Below are 19,449 nucleotides of genomic sequence, written 5' to 3'. Positions count from 1 at the left end.
CCCCCTTTATTTCTTTATAGATTTTCAAAAATGCTATATTCTTCATTATATATATATATAGATAGACAGATAGATATAGATACAGTGTTGCCTATTAAACCCATTGCTAATGTGAATAGGTTTTCAGAATTACAAGCCCTCCTCTCCCTGTAATGCCTCTGTGTCTATTCTTCTGCATCTCATTTGTATGATAATTAGAAATGTTTAACTTAATTCTGCCAATATTTCTTTTGTGTTAACCTCTTGATGATAAAAATCTTAAACATATAGTGTACATTTCCCATGTAAAAAAAAAAATTTGTCCATGTTGAGTTCTATAGGAAATTCTTAAATGAGGAAACACTCCTACTCTTGAGATACTATCTCCCTTTGATCCTGTGTTCCCCTTCTCCCATTAATAAGGTCTTTCCAGAGTCATCATTTTGAAGGAAGGTCCAGGTTAGCAATCCTTCTATAGGTACCTTCTACCACCACTTTTATGTGGTTTTTTTTCCTCCTCTCCCCTCCCCCATTTAAAATATAAACATCAGCATTTACACTTTCATTTGTTTTTACACTTTTTTCTATGTATCAGTCAGTTGTGTGGATTTTTTTCCCCTCTCTAAAAAAATTTGCATTATGGGATGGTTCTTTAAGAGGGAGTGGGATAATTTGAATATGTATGATAATCTAAGTAATAAAAATAAAAACTTTTTTAAAAAATGAATATTAATTCCTTGAAGGTTGGACCAATATTTTTGTTTGTATGTTTTTCTTTTTTTCTTCACCTAGGTTCAGCACAGTGTCTGATACATAGTTAATGCCTAATATATGCCACTGATTTGTTGAATTTTCTAAACTATATTACTACAAAGCTATATTAGGTACTGAGAAGTTGATTGATTTACCCAAAGTCACACAGCTAGTATGTGTCAGAAATGGCACTTGACCCCAGATTAACTTGGATTCAAGGCTTCCAGGGCTCTGTATCCAGTATACCACACTACCTCTCAATGCTAGACATAATAAAATATCAGCTCACATTTATATAGCATAAATATCTTGGCATAGCATGTTCCTCACGGTCATCCTGTTAAGTAAGCTATAAGCACCATCACTTTTTTTCTTATATTTAATTTGAACTTAAGAAATAAAATAATCACTTTCACAACATAATACAATAGAAAACAAAAAGCAACTGCAAATCTATTATGTGCAATTTGCTATTCTTTTAAAAATATATAATAAAGTTACCATATAACTTTATTTACCCCCTTTTTTCTTCTCTTCTTCTTCCCATTTTCAAAATATTACAGATAAAGAAAATGAGAAACTAAGAGGCAAAGGGACCTATCCTTAATCATCCATTTGGAATGTGCTACACATAGGATTCAATCCTGTTTATTTTGACTTAGACCTGTGTCCAGTGCTTGTCCCATTATATCATGTTACCTCTCAAGATATTTTTGTTAATATTCCATACTCCCATACTTATGGCAATTCTCCTCTCCCCCATTTCCTCTCTTTGCTTTTTCTTCCTAATACTCTCTTTTTTCCCTTTCTCCCTTGGCTAACTTAGTTCTGCCAGCTATACTTATAAGCATTATACTCATGAACATTATTTAGGTTTATGAACCCTACATGGAATAATTTATCTTTTGAATAAAAACAATAGGATAGTTTCTTAACAAGGGATTGTTTATTTTATGGGATTTGAAGAAGGTTTGGCTCTAGAAAACCTTTAAAATTTAGGGGAAAGGGCAAAATCACAGAATATTAGAATTGGAGAGAACCTTAAGATCATTTAAAACAGGGATTCTATTACTTTTTTGGGGGTATATGTCATGGAACTGTTTGGCACTCTGACAAAGCTTATGATTTTCTTTTTAAAATATTATTTTTAAATAATAGAAGGAAATGCTAAATTCCAATTAGAGAGCAGTGAGAATTAAGATGTTTATGAACCCTTATGTCCACAGAACTCAGGTTAACAATCCTGAGAAATTCTATTTAAAATAACTGTAAATATATAAAATATTTGGGAGTCTAGCTGCCAAATAATCCCACGAACTATATGAATGCAATTACAAAACACTTCACAGAAATAATGTCATATCTAACAATTGGAAAACATCAATTGCTTATGGGTAGACTGAGCTAATATAATAAAAAATTGTAAGTATAATTAAATTAATTTATTTATCCACTCAGTAAGTATCATACTAATCAAAACTATCAAAAATATTTTTTAGAATTAGAAAAATATTAACAATATTCATCTGGATATTATAACAGTTCTTTTTGTGGTGTCAAAGAATTGGAAATTGAGGGGTTGCCTGTCAATTGGGGATGGCTGAACTAGTTGTGGTATGTGGAAGTATTGTACTATAATTGGAATATGCATGCAGACAGATTTCAGAAACAGAAAGACTTATATGAACTGATATTAAGTGAAGTGAGCAGAACAAGGAAAACATTGTATGCAATAACAGCAACATTGTGTGATGATCAGCTATGAAAGACTTAGTTTTCAGCAATACAATGATCCAAGTCAGTCCCAGAATACTCATGATGAAAAATGCTATCTATATCCAGAGAAACATCTGCAGAATCTAAATGCATATTTAAGCATATTATTTTTGCTTTTTAATTTGTTTTTTCTTAGCATTTTCCCCTTTTGTTCCGATTCTTCTTTCACAACATGACTAATGTGGAAATATATTTAGCCTATATCAAACTGCTTCCTATCCTGGGAAGGGGAGAGGAGAGGGAAAAAGAAAAATTTGAACTCAAAATCTTATGAAAATTAATGTTGAAAACTCTCTTTACATGTAATTGGAAAAAATAAAATAATATTAAGTGGAAAAAAAAGAACTCTGAGTTAAGAAAGTCCACATTGCTCAAAATTATTTCATTGCATATGGATGATCTGCTTCTGGGATTCTGGAGAACTAAAACAAGTAGGTAGACGCTCTAAATTGACCTACTATGTGGATATATGGATTCCTTTTCATTTGGCTATATGGCCAGAATTCTTCAAAATGCCGACAGCACCTACTCAGCCATAGCCAAACCCCTGTTTATGTAGGTGAGGTAAGGAAATAGTCCCAAAGACATTAAAGGAATTCTAGGTTACATAGTAAGTGGCAGAGAGATCTCCTTACACATTCTTTCATAATTTCTTAGCATGGATACTTTGGCATTCTGATATACTTTGGTATCTTATAGATACCAAATGTAATTGTATTCCACTTTTTCCTTGATATTTCCCCCTCTTTGCTTTACTTAGAGATAGCCTGTTTCAGCTCACCAAAAGAAGCTACCTTCATAATCTGCTCTATGTAGGGTGAACCCAGAAAGACTCTGTAACTATTATAACAAAGGATCTCTCCAAGACTAACAGGCTATGTGCCAACCATGGTACTGATACTATTCAGTATTGGTCTAAAACTGATGAAGCTACTCAAGAAGCCCATTGAGGTGTTCAACCATTTAGAAGTATGAACTATTCCATCTAATTGTAATCTTTTATTTTGGTTTGGTATTAAATGCCATATTGGTGTCATGCTTGTATACTAATCTTCTGGTCTCCAGTAGAGGCAATGTGCCACATTGGATAGAGTGTTGAACCTAGAGTCAGGAAGACCAGTGTTTGAATCCTATTGCTGATTTTAACTGAGTTACCATGAGCAAGTCATGAAATTTCTATGAACTTCAGTTTTATCATCTATAAAATGAGAAGTTAGACTAAAAGTCCTTAAAATAACCTGTCTTTGATTTTATGAGCATTATGATGGCTATTTTGAATAGTTTCTTATTAATTTGACCACTGGCAGGTCATCTGATATCAAAAAAGTCAGAACCCCATGATAATTCTCAACTCTCTAGCACTCTTGAAAATCTCTTAATGTGTGTGGATTTTCCCCAAGGCAGTCCTAAAACTCTTGTTCTTGTCCTTAATTCTTGTTGGATATCCAAAATATCATAACCTTTTGTACACTTCCTGATTGTATTTAAAAATGCAATTAGAAGCACTCCGACATTCCTAAAGTATAAGAAACAGCATACTTGACCTTATCAAATCCTACAACTATTTTCTGGAGATGATAGTCATACCAGAGTAGATGATATCCTGACTGACCCAGCCCTTAATTACAATAATCATTTTTTGCAAGTATAGTTATCTTTAAAACACAACAAGGATGTAGAATCCTTATTTTTCTTGGACTGGACTTTTATGTTCTGCTAAAGTGAAATTTTAGGTTTCAAATAAAAAATGCTTAGTTAAGTCATCCTGGTATTATTAAACTTGAGCCTATGAATATTAGGAAACACATTTTTATTGTGTGCATCTAGCATCTTCTCATCTCTATAAAGAGTAAAAAATGTCAATATAAAAAGAAATTTTCAAGAACTTTTCACAACAGTAGAACACTGAAAACCAAGCATGTGGTACAGAGAACAAAAAGAATGTTTATGGGTTGGAACATCCTGTAAGATGTGGGAAGTAGTGTCATAATTTGGCAGAATGTGCCAAAGAGCCATCAGGTTGGGTTTCTATTCTCACAGAGACAGAGAATTTCCAGAAGCAGAATTTTATAAGCATAATTATTAAGAATGGAAGATGGATAACACGTCATGCTTCCCCTAGAAGAGGGTTCCAGAATAAGATAGGGATAACAGTGTTAATTTAGTATGCAACCTAAGTTACAGCAACATATAGAAACCCCTCCATAAAGAAATCAATCTGGATAAAAACAGTCATATATATGAAGTTATATATTTCATAAAAAGAAAAAGGTGAGAAATATATTACTTGTTGTTTTAAAATCAGATCATGGCAGAGCTATGTATAGGGTGAGGTTAATGAGACTTTGCTTAAGTGGTCATAGATGTAGAACTAAAAGAATTCTTGGAGGCCATCAAGTCCAATCTTGTCACTGAATTCATGAAGAAACCAAGCAAAATGATTTGGCACAAATTCCATAACTAGTAAGTATCTGAGATCAGATTTGAAAACAAGTCTTCTTGACTCCAAGTTGAGTACAGCATCTAATATTCTATTCTATCTTTCCCTAGGAGATGGTATTGTACAATGGGAAGAGCTCTGGCTTTCGAATCAGAGAACTTGAATTAAATCCTCACTCTAAGGCATAACATTTGTATAATTTGGGGCACTTAATCTCCCTAGGTTTTAACTTCTTCATCAGCAAAATTAGAGATTAGGCTCAAAGGCCTCTGGAGTTCCTTTCATTTCTCAATTTATGACTCTAGGACCACTTCCTCTTGGTAGAACCTCTGCCACACACAGGGCCTTGACAAGAATAGACTCTTCTGTATGACCCCTTTCTTCCAAACTATCTAGGTGGTAACTCTATGGCTACCTCCTTTGAGCTCTGTGTAGTAGTGGTCATTTGGATTACATGCAACTATACTACTTTTTGCCTATCTATCCATTTTTAAATCCTTCACTGTTCTATACCTTGTGAGTGGTATCCATGGGTCTGATTTGGAAAGTACTTATTTGGAGAGATTTTTGATTAGTTTCTTTTTTTCTTCCTCTGCAATGCCATATACCAGGGGACTACAAAGGAGGAATAAGGAAAAAATTCAAACTTTTTCCAAATGAACTTTGGTCCTAAATATAGGCAGGATAAAAGTGGCAAGGTTTAGAACAAAGCAGTATTCTCCGGGGGTATCCTCTCTTGAAAGCCTTTCTGTTGAAGTGTGTGTGTGTGTGTGTGTGTGGTATATTGGGGGGAAAGGGGACTGAAGAATCTTTTTTTCTTCTTCTCATATTGTTCCTCCCAAATGTTGGTGATTGCTTCTGTGAGAAAATTCATTGAGAGTTCAAGACAACCAACTTAGTATGACCCTTTGGAATATAATCTATTTTTAAACTGGGAACTGCCTGTATTCCTTTTTAATTTCACTGCATATGGGAAATTGAATTTTAAAAAGACAAGTTAAATTTGTTTTTATCATTATTTGGTAATTGCTGTTTTGTGATTTGGAAGAAAACCTTATTGTAATAGGCAATTGTTAGAAACTTTCTTTTCATTTTGCAAATACTTTAAGGTATTTAAATGTGGTAGCATTAAGTAGAAATTCCTTTATTAAACAAATTAAAAATATACTGATGTTTATATTCAGAAACTACTGAAAAGAGATCTGCATTATTTTGATGAAATATCGATGAAAAATCAGCTAATGTACCAACTGCTTGCTAGATATCTGCACCTGGATGTCATGGAAATACCTCAAGCTCAACATATCCAAAATGTAATACGTTACACTTTTATCCTCCCTATTTTTCCCCTACTCCCAACCCATCCTTTCTCCAACCTTGAGTAATTCTGTTGAAAGTACCACCATTCTTCTAGTCATTCAAGTTTGCAACTTTGAAGTCATCCTTAACTCTTCCTTCTTCATTATTTCCCATCTCACTATCCAATGGTCAGGTATCAATTCCATATAACATCTCCCAAATCCATCCCCCTTTCTCCAATCACATGCTAGCCTTTAACTTTATCCCCTCTTGCCTCATCTTTGCAATAGCCTTATCATTGGTCTATTACATCTATTTTCTTTTCTCATGTCCCCAAAATACAAGATCTGAATATATCACTTCAAAAATCAACAGTAATACCTTATCTAGGTAGCATAGAGAATAGAATGCTGGACTAGAATAAATGTAACCTAAGTTTAATTCTTCCTTCAGATATATATATATATATATATATATATATATATATATATATATATATTTGCCCAGGATCATACAGATATGTACATATATCTGCACATATCTATATGATCCTGAACAAATCACCTAACTTTGATTTGTCCCAGTTTCCTCAACCACAAATTGGAAATTAGAAATAGTAATAGCACCCACCTCAAAGGATTAATGTAAAGATCAAATAAGATAATATTTGTAAATTATTTAGCTCAATGCTTGGCCTGTGCTAAGTGCTATACGAATGTTTATTCCCTCCCTTTCCCCTTCAGTAGGTTCCCAGGTTATTCAAAACCTTCTACAATATGGGTCCACCTACTTTTTAGTGTTTTCAAATTATTCCTATTCAAACTCTCTGTTTTGCTCAGTAGCAAAATTGTTTTCATTTATTGTAATATAAATTAGGCTACCAATTACTTTCTGGTAACGCTATCAGAGTGTTAACAGCTGAGTCTTCTTAGTACACTGTTTAGCACTTCTTAATTTATGTTTTTCATTCATTCATTCATACCCAGAACAGTGCCTTATATATCATAAGCATGTAATAAATGTTTGCTGAATTGAATGTTGCTGATGAAAATCCCCAAGGAGTATATGTAGAGAAAGAAACAGAGAGATCCAATATTTTCACAGAAGTGGTGACAGGACTATATTATATTTGCTTGTATTAACTGTCAAGACCAATATGAATCATGAGCTCTATCAAAGTTCAAATCTGGACATAAAAAGTTATAAGACTTGCTATGACAAAGGAGAAACAGTGGCTGCAATGCATCAACCTTTGGATTTAGCATTATGGTGAAAGAGTGAAATTATTTTGCATCCCTTCATCCTCAATAGTACATTTACTAATACTTCCCTATATTGTTCAATAAATATTGCTTAGGCCCAGCAGATGTGCAGTATAAGGCTCAGAGAATAAAGTCTTCACCAAATTGAAGAACTGATTATATTAGAAGAATAATAATAATAATAGTCATATACATTGCACTATAAGGTTTGCAAAGTATCTCTTATCTCAGTAGAGTCTCATAACAGAACTAGGAAAGGCCATGGACAAAGAAGAGTTCTAATTGAAATACCAATATGATACAAGTAGTCTCTGAGTCATTAAGTGCCTCAATGCCATGACAGAGGAATAAACTCAAGTCTCCCCTTGTCAGAGCTCCATTCAAGGTAGTACTAGATATCCTTGAGATGGTGCAGGTCTCTGGGAGATGTAAGGCTATTTCTTTCTTTTTAATTATTTTTTATTAGAGCTTTTTATTTTCAAAACACATGCATGGACAATTTTTCAACACTGACCCTTGCAATACCTTGTGTTCCAAATTTCTTCTCCTTCCTCCCACCCCTCCCCTAGATGGCAAGTAATCCAATATATATTAAATATGTTAAAATATATGTTAAATCCTATATATGCATACATATTTATATAATTATCTTGCTGCACAAGAAAAATCAGATCAAAATGGGAAAAAATGAGAAAGAAAATAAAATGCAAGTAAACAACAAAAAGAATGAAAATGCTATGTTGTGATCCACCTTTAATTTCCACAGTTTTCTCTTTGAGTATAGATGGCTCTCTTCATCACAAAATCATTGGAATTGGCCTGAATCATCTCATTGCTGAAAAGATCAATGTCTATCAGAATTGATGATAGTATAATCTTGCTGTTGCCATGTAAAATGATCTCCTAGTTCTTCTCATTTCACTTATCATTAATTCATTTATGTCTTTCCAAGCCTCTCTGAAATTATCTTACTGATCATTTCTTATAGAACAATAATATTTCATAATATTCATATATTATAACTTATTCAGTTTAAGGCTATTTCTTGACTCTATTTGGCTTAACCCTGTGTCTTGACTCTCTGGAGCTTAAGATAAGAGTCTTTCTTTCCTGTATCCGTTAATGAAAAAATAAAACTGTTTCATATTTTAAGCCTTGTGAGTCTTAGTGCTCATAAGGTAAACTAAGGATCATCTTTAGTGGGAAGCAAGGCATTGAGTTTCCCAATTTCTACTTAGGTAGATTCAATGAGTTATAGAAAGTCCAGATTTTGAAAGTCCAAGTCCTCCATGTTAGGTGGGAGCCTCTAAATTGGATTTATTATGGTTTAGTCACTTTAGTTGTATCTAATTCTTTGTGACCCTATTTCTGGTTTTCTTGGAAAAGGTACGAGAGTGGTTTTTCCCATTTCCTTCTTTATCTCCTTTCACAAATCAGAAACTAAGGCAAATAAGATTAAGTGATTGGCCCAGGGGCACACAGCAAGTAAATGTTTGAGGCCAGATTTATATCCAGAAAGATGAATCTTTTTGATTTGAGACCCAGCACTCTATCCATAGTGCCACCTAGCTGCCACAAAACAAGGATTAATCTTAAATTAAAATAAAAACTGCATCCCTGCAATAGCTATATATTGCTCTGAATTATAATCTGTAAGAACATATCTGATCCTTCTTTCATATGCAATCCTTCACATATTTATGAAAACACAGAATAAAAAAGTGAAATGGGTTCTGGATTTGGAATTATAACACTTTAGTTTACATTCTCCACCAGATATTTGTTATCTGAGTGAGTTTGAGCAGATCACTTGACTTCTTTAGGAATTAGTTTCCTTATCAAAAATGAGGGAGCTGGATGAGATAATATAGCCTTTATGAGTCTCTATCAGCTCTTCATTTGTGCTTCTATAAACTAATTGTTCCCCCAAATGAAAATAAAACAAGAATCTCTTCTTCCTCAGTTTCTCCAATTAGCTCTCACATGAAATGTGTTCTAAGTCATTTTACCATTTCTTCTTTTCTGGATGTACTCTCAGCATATTTATGGCCTTCCTAAAATATGGTTTCCAGAAACAAATACAATTCCAGATACTCACTGAACATGGTCAAGCATCATAAACCTGGGAGCAGGATGACTCTTGAAAAAAGTTTCATGGAAAAAAAATCCTGTATAGGCAGAGATGGGTGCAGAGGGAGGGACTGGAAACCATTCTAAACACAGTGACGGGAACTGAACAAAAGAGATGGATGAAAAAAGTAGAGAGAGGATTGTTTAATTTGTTTGACCCTCACCTCAACAAGCTACGATGGTTAATAATCTTATATTTAATGTGAGTTACTTATTGCCATATGTTATATAAGCCAGAGATTCAGCAACAATATTGACATTTTTCAGATAAGTATATTGAGAATAACACTCTTTAAATAATTATACCCAAAGTTACATGGCTAATAAGTAGTGATAAGACTTAAACATAAGCTTTGAATACAAACCTAGATTCTCATCCCCTTTCCTGCATTATGCTGTTATAATATCTAAATAAGCTATTCACAAGTAGAGAAGTTGAAAAGAAGATATAGAACTCTTAGGTGACATCAGTATTTGGAGCAATGATCAGCACTAAAATTTAACATACTCAGCACTTTGCTGATGAAATCAAATGAAGATCAACACTAAGATGAGCACCAATGAGGAAGCTCCTGGGAGTTGAGGGACAGATTACTAAGGAGGAGCAAACTGAACTAAATCGTAAAAATACAGCAGGATAAAACTTCTATGGGCAAAGTAATGAAGTGAAGGGGGGAGAAACAGAGAAAAAAAGATTCAGAGAAAGAAACAGAGACAGAGAGACGAAAGACAGACAGAGAGACAGAAACAGGAAAAAGAGAGAGAGAGAGAGAGAGAGAGAGAGAGAGAGGAGAGAGAAAGAGACAGACAGAGAGAGAGAAGAGAGAGAGAGAAGAAAGAGAGAGAGAGAAGAGAGAGGAGAAAGAGAGGAGAGAGAAAGAGAGAGAGAAAGAGAGAGAGAGAGAAATTGGGACAGACAGAAAGACAGAGACAGAGAGATAGGGAGAAGAGACAATGTGGCAGAGAGACAGAGACAGCATTCAGAGGTAGACACAGAGACCAAGAGTTAAGGAGGGACAAACACAAGAGACACAAGCAGATAAAAGTAGAGTCAGAATCAAAGAAATAGAGAGTGAAGATTATAAATCATCCATTCATGTTACTCAAGGACAGCTTCATACTATAGCTTCTAAGAACAAAAGGAGAACGTGGGACACAATACAGTGTCATTAATTCTAATAGCCAATGAGTATTTTTGAGCCCCAAACCTTATTTGTGCCAGCCATAGTTATCCCTTGCACAAAATGGGAACTAAGGTTGCAGTGTCTCCACAATATGGAAAATTGTGTAAAATTTTTGGCCTCCCTATGTAGGTAGAAAAGAAATCTAATTGTTTTTTTCTTTTATAGGATGTTTATAGTACCTTATTGTAAAATGTGTGTCATCTGCCACTTTTTCAAAAATCCCCCAAATCCCCATTTAATTTCTCATGACAACGTATAATATTTCAAAACCATGAAGGGGAAAATTGAGAATTAGAGGTGATAACATGTTATTTTACCTGTGTGTATAAGCAGTTGTGTCGTTTCAGCTATTACCACTAGAGGTCAGACTTACATACCAATTGTTTGTAAATAAAACACTCAGGGGAAAAAAGGCTTCATTTCTCCCACTAAGCAGGGAGTGAGTAGCTTCAGACTGGTGCACGCAATGAAACAAAGATAAAGCAATAGAGAACTCAAATATACAAGTCCTAATGGCACAGACGTAAGTTTCTCATGAGTGTACTCTTTGGGAGGCCTTAGATGGTAGAGGATAAGAATTTTCTTTGTATTACGAATAATAGATGGTTCAGTGGGACGAAGATTGGAGTTTGAATCAGAGGTCCTAGAATACATTCCATCTCTGCTACTTGCCACCTGAACAAGTGACCTAATCTCTTGGTGTTTTTTCATCTATATAATGAGGGTTTAGACCATACGACCTTTAAGTTTCCTTCCATTTCTAATCTAAATCCTACAATTTTATGAATAGCGCCTCTAAACCCTATAAAAATGGATCGAAATGGGTGGGAGGGTGGGGAGGAAGGGAGAGAATCTGGAGCACAAAATTTCAAAAAACAAATGTAAAAAAATGCTTTACATATAATTGGGGGAAATCAAATATTGAAGCAAAAAAAAAAAAATGGCCCCAAGTGCTTTTGGTCTTCTTCCCACTCTACAATACCAGAGGAAGGAACAAACAATTTGGTACCATTTTATTTAGCTGAATGTTTCCCAAAATGGTTGTAAGGTATGTAATTAGGAACCATATTGATCTACAATCTATTTTCCTTACAGCACTCCTGTGAGATGGGTGGATTTTTATCCTTATTTTAAATATGGGAGAACCAAGACTCAAACAGAGAGTGTTGGATCTGAACTCGGAGGACTTGGATTCAAATACCTAATTCTGCTATTCATCATCTGGGTGATTTTTGGTAAATCATGTAATCTCTCTAAGCCTTGGTTCTCCCATCTGTAAAATGAAAGACTTGGACTAGATGATTCTGAAAGTTCCTTTTAGCTCTTAAATCTATATTCCTAATTTTTTTGAAGTTAAATGACTTGCTCAGGGTTGCACAGTATGTGGTAGAGCCAAACTGAAAGCTACTGATAAATGTGACAGACAATTAGCAATATAGTAAGAGGGAGTTATTTTTAATGTCAGAAAAAAAACTGTATTAAGCAATTGCTTGAAGCTAAAAGACATTTAGGTTGCTTATCAAACAGCTATAGAAATGTCATATTGGAAATTAGAGAGAGAAAATAACAAGGTAACGAGGATATCATTATTGATGTTTAGAAGAGAAGGAAAAAATGTTTAGTCATTTGGTTAGAGTATGAATTAAAAACCCTCCAAGCAAGTTAAATAAAAGTTTACAATCAAAGTTCAAATTCAAATATAAAATGAACAAGTTAACTAGAATCTTGGGCTCTATCCTGGAGATGGTAAATTCTGATTTTCTTGAAGGCCTTTCAAGTAGACCCTGAACAACTGTTGGGTGTGTTATAGGAGGGATTCCTTTCATATATGAGTTGGACTAAATGGTTACTGATGTACCTCCTCCTCCTCCCTCCTCTTCTTTTTCTTCCTCCTCCTCCTTTTCCTTCTCTTCCTCCTCCTTTTCCTCTTTCCCCTCCTCCTCTTCCTTCTCCTCTTTCTCTTTGTCCTTGTCCTCTTTTTCTTTCTTATCCCTCCTCTCTCTCCTTCCCCTCTCTCTTTTCTCTCTTCTCTTCCTCCTCTTTCACCTTTTTCATTATTATCATCAATGTTGTCATTTTCATATTCCACCCCCTACTCGTTTTTTTTTTTTTCTCCTTTTGGTCCTTCTCCTTTACCTTTTCTTCTCTCTTCCTCCTCCTTCATCTAACTGTATTTTCATTTCTCCTAGGTCTAATCCTAGCCCTGATCCCAATACTGATTATTATGTGACTTTCGAGCTAGTCTATTTACAATATGAGCTGGTTCTCCTCTTCTTAAATAGCCTAGTAGTTTTCTTTTCTATGTGATTACCATATTGGTGCTCTATAATGCAGACACCTTATTTATTTAGCCCTCTGTATCTTATAATAGACCATCCTCAAGCCTCCCTTGTAATATGGATTACAAGTATATGGCACCATGCCTGTCTGTGTCCTTTTTTTCCCCAATACTGTGCTGCTGGATGTTAATAATCCTCACTACCTCTCTATTAATAGATGTTAATCCCCACTATCGCAGGATATGCTCACAACTTCATCCATCACAACACCAAAGTGCTGTCCTCTGGTCAGAAACATGGCTACAACCTGAGTACAGAATGAAGGCTTTCTCTGGGAAAATCACTGTCATTTGTCCTTGCCCTGTACTCTGAAGTTTATGATCTAGCCTAAGCAGGCCTATGGTTCTGGGAAGGAGAGAGTACAAAGATGCTGGTGTAGGTTTCTGAGGAATGGCTATTTTTTTCCAAATAAATTGTCTCCTCAAAGCCCAGAATACAATCACAAAAGTTTTTTTTATATATATTTTAGAATTGACTGTTGTTTCAACATTAAAATATAACTCCCAACCTTTCTTTTTACTTAAAAAATAAAAATGATCTCAACATTTTTCTTTGGAGAGGTAGATGAGGGTAGAAGAAAAGAAAATTTCAGGGTCTGATTCCCCTGGTCCACATAACATTAGCACATCAATCAATAAACATTTATTAAGTATCAAACCTACTATGTGATAGACATTGTGCTACCTTGGAATCATAACTGTAGAACTAGAAGAAACCTTAGGTACCCTCCAGTCTAGCACCCTCCATTAACACTCTGTTTTACAGATAAGTGCCAGAAAAATTAAATGATCTATGTAAGGTAGTAAATAGCCAAGGTCAGATCTGAAGCTGGGTCATTTGCACTTTGATTGTGAACATGCAAAAGACTTGGCAGCAGCAGCATATATTCTTCATGTACTCCCAAGCCCATGGACTATATTTTCAGATGCCAATATTTACTAGGAGCTCTTTCCAAAATCACATTTACCTTATTTCTAATTAGCTCAGGGAGTGAAAATGGATCTTCTATTTCTGTCCAAAGTAAGAATCATTGACTGCCCCCAGCACAGGAAGAAAATACGCGAACTAAAATCAAGTCACTAAATCTTTATAGGGAGAGATATGCTTCCCAAACTCACTGTTTGCTCATTTCCCTGCAGAAATGCTGGAATCTCAGGGAAAAGAGCTGTTCCTACATTTGTGAGTCCCTGGTGTCTATAATCCCTAGTAATTCCCCTTCTTTCTTTTCAGTTAAGCATGGTAGGGTCATAAAACAGTGATGAAATGTTGTTCTCTCCCCTCAATACTCTGTTCCAACCACACTTTTGTCTTCTGAAAAAAATACATACACTATAGGTAGTACAGAAAATGTTCATCTGAGAAATGAAGTAAATGGACCAAGCCAGATATAATATTGTCAGTTTATACAGGCTTTTAAGAGTCAATTGTTTATTTCAGAGTCTGATTCTTTTTGTACAGCAAAATAACGTTTTGGTCATGTATACTTATTGTGTATCTAATTTATATTTTAATATAGTTAACATCTACTGGTCATCCTGCCATCTAGGGGAGGGGGTGGGGGGGTAAGAGGTGAAAAATTGGAACAAGAGGTTTGGCAATTGTTAATGCTGTAAAGTTACCCATGCATATATCCTGTAAATAAAAGGCTATTAAATTAAAAAAAAAAAAAAGAGTCAATTGTTACATCTTTCACGGTGGGTATTTATACCTCAAAAACTGACCAATTCTACAAATCTGAGATTAGTTTTTTTGCTTTGTTGATTATCTAAATCTAAGAAAGTAATGGAGAAAATGTTAATTCAGATTAAATTTAGAAGTATGTCAAAAGTAGCATACTAAATATATATAATATTTTTGTATATAAATATATATTTAGGTTATTTATCAAACAGCTATAGAATTGTAATATTGAAAATTAGAGGTAGGGAATAGAATATCATTATTGGTATTTAGGAAGGTTGACAAAAATGTTTAATAATTCAATAAGATTATGGATTAGAAATTCTCTAAAGCAGGTTAAATGTTGCTCAACAAGTAAATATCTTTTACATATTTACATAACACTAAAGTATTCTTATTAGAGAGCTACTTATTAAACATATATCCATACATTCTAGCCCAAGATCACAACATGACAGGAACAGAATTTGGTGTTAAAGATTCACTTACCACAAAGATAAATTAGTGTCTTACTGAAGTAATTTCAAAGCAGGTTCTCTTAAGGCTATTTTTTTTTCTTTATAATAATAATAATCTGCACGTTGACAAAAAAAAAAATCAGCCAAGGATAGGCATGGGAAAATATGAGTTATATTTACTGGTCTACCAATGATTTAGTCACCTATCAGTCAATAAGCATTTATTAATTGCTTTCTATGGTCTAGCAGGGGTCCTCAAACTTTTTAAATAGGAGGCCAGTTCACTGTCTCTCAGACTGTTGGAGGGCTGGACTATAGTAAAAACAAAAACTTTGTTTTGTGGGCCCTTAAATAAAGACTTCATGGCCCGGGTGAGGGGGATAAATGTCCTCAGCTGCTGCATCTGGCCCGCGGGCCTGTAGTGTGAGGCCCCCTGCTAAGCTTTGTGTTAATCACTTGGGAACTTAAAAAACCAAAAACAAAAACAGTCTTTATCCTGAAGAAGCTCATATGTACACCCATATACACTCATGTAATGGGGTGTAGGAGTAGGATAAAGAGATTATGAGAAAAAAGTCCTAGATACTTTGGGTTAATTAATTAATTAATTTTATAATAACTTTATTGACAGAACCCATGCCAGGGTAATTTTTTGCAACATCATCCCTTGCCCTCACTTCTGTTCCGATTTTTCCCCTCTCTCCCTCCATCCCCTCCCCTAGATGACAAGCAGTCCTATACATGTTAAATAGGTTGCAGTATATGCTAGATACAATGTATTTGTGCAGAACCGAACAGTTCTCTTGTTGCACAGGAAGAATTAGATTCAGAAGGTATAAATAACCCGGGAAGAAAAACAAAAATGCAAACAGTTTACATTCATTTACCAGTGTTCTTTCTTTGGGTGTAGCTGCTTCTGTTCATCATTGATCAATTGAAACTGGGTTAATTTATTTAAACCCTCTAAGTTTCTCCTTCAGAAAACAGTTATGACCTACTTATTTTGTGAGCTTAAAATACCATAATAAGATTGTGCTAAGGGCCAAAAAAGCAAGATGTAATTTACAAACAAGGTATTTTTATTTTGCAAGGGAGCAGATAAAGGAAATTGAAGATTAATACTAGTCTTAGAAGTGAATAAGTCATTCTATTATAAATACACACAAAAAAGGACATAATGAAGAAAGTCACTATATGCAGAGAAAGATTTGATTAATAGCAGTCTATAAAGAATAATTTTACATATGCAGACACACATATACACACCTATAAAGAATCCAAAAGACCTAGGTCCAAATCTTAGATCTGGCAAATAGGGACTGTATTACTATAATCAATGTTACTTAGCCTCTTTTTCTAGGCAATTCTATTTTAAATTTTAAATGGGTAAAGAGGAATAAATCATATATCATTGGTGAAGAGAATTTCCACATAGGAAGTTTTTAAATACCTGAAATAAATTACAGGTCTGTCTGCCCCTTTCTCCCCCCCCCCACAAAATTAAAAAAGAAATCTATAAAACAAAAAAATAATAACTTTGAATCAGACTGAAGTCCTTTATTTTTTTCCTCTTCTTCCCATTTCAAAGGTCCTGTCCTCCCATTATTTTTCTGAGCAGAGTGATCCCATTTCTCAATGCTCTTTCTAAACTGATTCAGGTCCATATGGAAACCTGGGAAAAATACCTTCTGAGCCTCCATTTAAAATACATTTTGGTAATTCCTATAGGCAACCTAGCAAGAGTTTCAAATGGATCTTCAGTTTCTAGTCCAAACTTTCTTTAGTGAACAGTTACTCTCCTATTATTCATTTATTCACCAAACAAACTCCTCAGCAGCCCTGAGGTCTCATTGTGTCTCTATGCATTTATTCTATGGTATCAAAGGTTAAAACTTGGATTGCAATCTGAGGAGGAAATTAATTCACTGATTAAAAAAAAACTGCAATTTAAGCAACACACATTTAAATATCTGACAAGCATGAGGAGATGTATTTCTGATAAAAAAAATCCCTTTTTCCCCATTTAAAATTTAAAACAGCTGCAATTTCTTCCACCCTATAGAGCCAAGGGAAACAGCATGAATTCTTAAGCAGGGAGCTGGGCTCTGCACTGCAGTGACCACTTCTAGAACAAAAGAATATGAGCCAGCACTGGGAAAACACCCACTTGTCAACCAGTTGCTCAAGGCACAGCTGTACCTTGTTTCTATTGGAAATTGGGGTGGGAGTGGGAGAATTTGCTCTGTCTTTGCTTTTAGGAATTTAGTCCTCTAAATGGTCTTCAAAATAGGGAATTATACTCATTCCCTAATAACCTTCCAACCTAGAAACAAAAATAAACAAATAACTATTACTATAGCAAACACTCACCCAATCCACAAATTAATTAGAGCCCAGAAGCCTTTGTGCTCAAATACAATGATCTACAGAAAATATGAAAGATTTAATTTCCAATTTAAGAGGCTTTCACTTAATTCTTTTGTTCAGCTTTGGGTGAGTGGGAGCAGCCCCTGGAGAGAAGTCCCAACTTCCATCCATTGCTCTTCTCAGCCCAGAACTCTCAGAAAGGGTTCCCAGCCTACCAGAAAGATGAGATGGAAGTGGAAGTGAAAAAGAGGGCAATCAAGAAGGAAAATGTCCTTACTAAGGAAGTTTAACTTTCTTCCTGCCTTGGCTTCTACTGAGATAAGTGAAGAAGGTAAACTACCTGCCTAGCATTAAATGACTTGCATAAAGAAAACAACATGAACTATGGTTTCCCAAAGCAGAAGGGAAGAAGGGGCTTGGGGAAAGACAGGAAAGAGAGGCATTACATTGGTTGGGGTAAAGGAGGGAGGGCCTCAGGACTCTTTCTGCATTTACTGATTTTTTTTTTCTTTTTCTCTCCTCACCTTTTGGTCCAGGTAAAAGCGTGTGTGTGGAGCAGACATCAGGAGGAGGGCGGCTGTCAACGTTGAGACAGAGACTCTGAATTTGGAAAAGAAACAGCAGGAGGAGGATGAGAGTATGCCTTCCCAGTCGAGTTCTCAAGTCATTCATCTCTGTGGTCCCTCAAGAAACAGTGTTCAGATGTTCCAAACAAACAGCTTTATTTTAAAAATAAAACCTTCTGCTTTCGGGAATAAAATGAAGTATTTGGAGCTCGCATTCTCAAGGGACTTAAGCAAAAAAGAAGCAAAAAAAAACTGGGTTATCCTGGATTGTTTACTTTCTAAGTTTTCCACAGAGATCATACATTGTCCAGACTGTTTGTTTTAAAGTGACAACTGTTTATTGTAATCTATCTCAAAACTATTAGATAATAGCCCTGGTCAAAAGAAACGTTTCAGGAAATTTAGGCCCTGGTTTCACTGTCTGTTAGGCACTGAGATCTCAGATACCAACATATGAGTGTGAAAGGTTATTCTAGCAGTTATATTATCTTGTTTATGTTTAAGCAAACGGACTTGTATCTTTTAAAATAGTTTATGGATGTGTCATTGCTGAGAGTCTCTTCATGAGAGAACACAGAATTTGTTTACTTTAACCACCAGTCATGATGTATTTGCCCACTGATGTTGCTATTGCTCATTGTTAACTTTATTCCATGAGACATCTTGGCACTGGGCTGGGGGACTGGAATCCTGGGTTCTAGTCTCAGCTCTGTTTCGCATCCAGCTTTGTGACCTTGGGCATCTAAAAATGAAGGCTCTGGACAAATATCATAGAATTAGAAGCAAACTTAAATACCATCTGGACCTACCCCCTTATTTTATGGATGAGGAAACAGACTTAGAAAATTGAAATATTTCTTCAAGGTCACACAGGGAATAAATGACAGACCTGGGATTTGAACCCATATCATTTGGCTCCAAATTCATTTTTCTTTCCAATTGCCATTCACATGGAAGATGTGCTATGCTGAATCCAAATGGAGGTCCTTTTAAATGATGAAATCTTACTCATGATCTTTGTCCTTACTAAGGAAATTTAGCTTTACACATTTTTGAAAATGGCATTATGCTAATTGTCCCAGAACACTAAAGAGCTTATTCAGTGAAGTCCAAGGCTACTTAAAAATACCTCCAAAATCTCTTAGTTAGAAAATGGAGTAGTATATCTTGGGAAATACATGATCTTAAAACTATTCCATTTTTAACTAAAAGAGAT

The 19,449-nt window shown here is 35.0% G+C and overlaps 1 protein-coding gene and 1 long non-coding RNA gene across 4 annotated transcripts in view; one reads left to right on the top strand and one right to left on the bottom strand.

Annotated features, from left to right (window-relative positions):
* The window catches only part of COLEC10 (collectin subfamily member 10), a 55,628-nt gene extending 37,268 nt beyond the window's left edge, over positions 1-18,360 (bottom strand). Inside the window, exon 1 of the mRNA XM_031947139.1 lies at positions 18,192-18,360. Coding sequence (XP_031802999.1) covers positions 18,192-18,339 — 148 coding nt within the window. The 5' untranslated portion in view covers positions 18,340-18,360. The remainder of the gene's footprint in view (positions 1-18,191) is intronic.
* Positions 1-18,385, top strand: part of LOC116420684 — a 96,298-nt gene extending 77,913 nt beyond the window's left edge. For 2 of the 3 annotated variants that reach the window (XR_004231080.1, XR_004231079.1), the window contains exons 2-3: positions 17,788-17,998; positions 18,204-18,385. This is a non-coding gene — a long non-coding RNA (uncharacterized LOC116420684). Of the gene's footprint in view, positions 1-5,934; positions 6,262-17,787; positions 17,999-18,203 lie in introns of those variants that run through there. The other variant, XR_004231078.1, reaches the window with a different exon arrangement.
* The last annotated feature ends 1,064 nt before the right edge of the window (positions 18,386-19,449 follow it).

Source organism: Sarcophilus harrisii, chromosome 1 (assembly GCF_902635505.1).
Source record: "Sarcophilus harrisii chromosome 1, mSarHar1.11, whole genome shotgun sequence".
NCBI classification, from domain to species: Eukaryota; Metazoa; Chordata; class Mammalia; order Dasyuromorphia; family Dasyuridae; genus Sarcophilus; species Sarcophilus harrisii.
The sequence above is the reverse complement of the archived record's forward strand: the minus strand, read 5'-3'. Positions and strand labels throughout refer to the sequence as shown.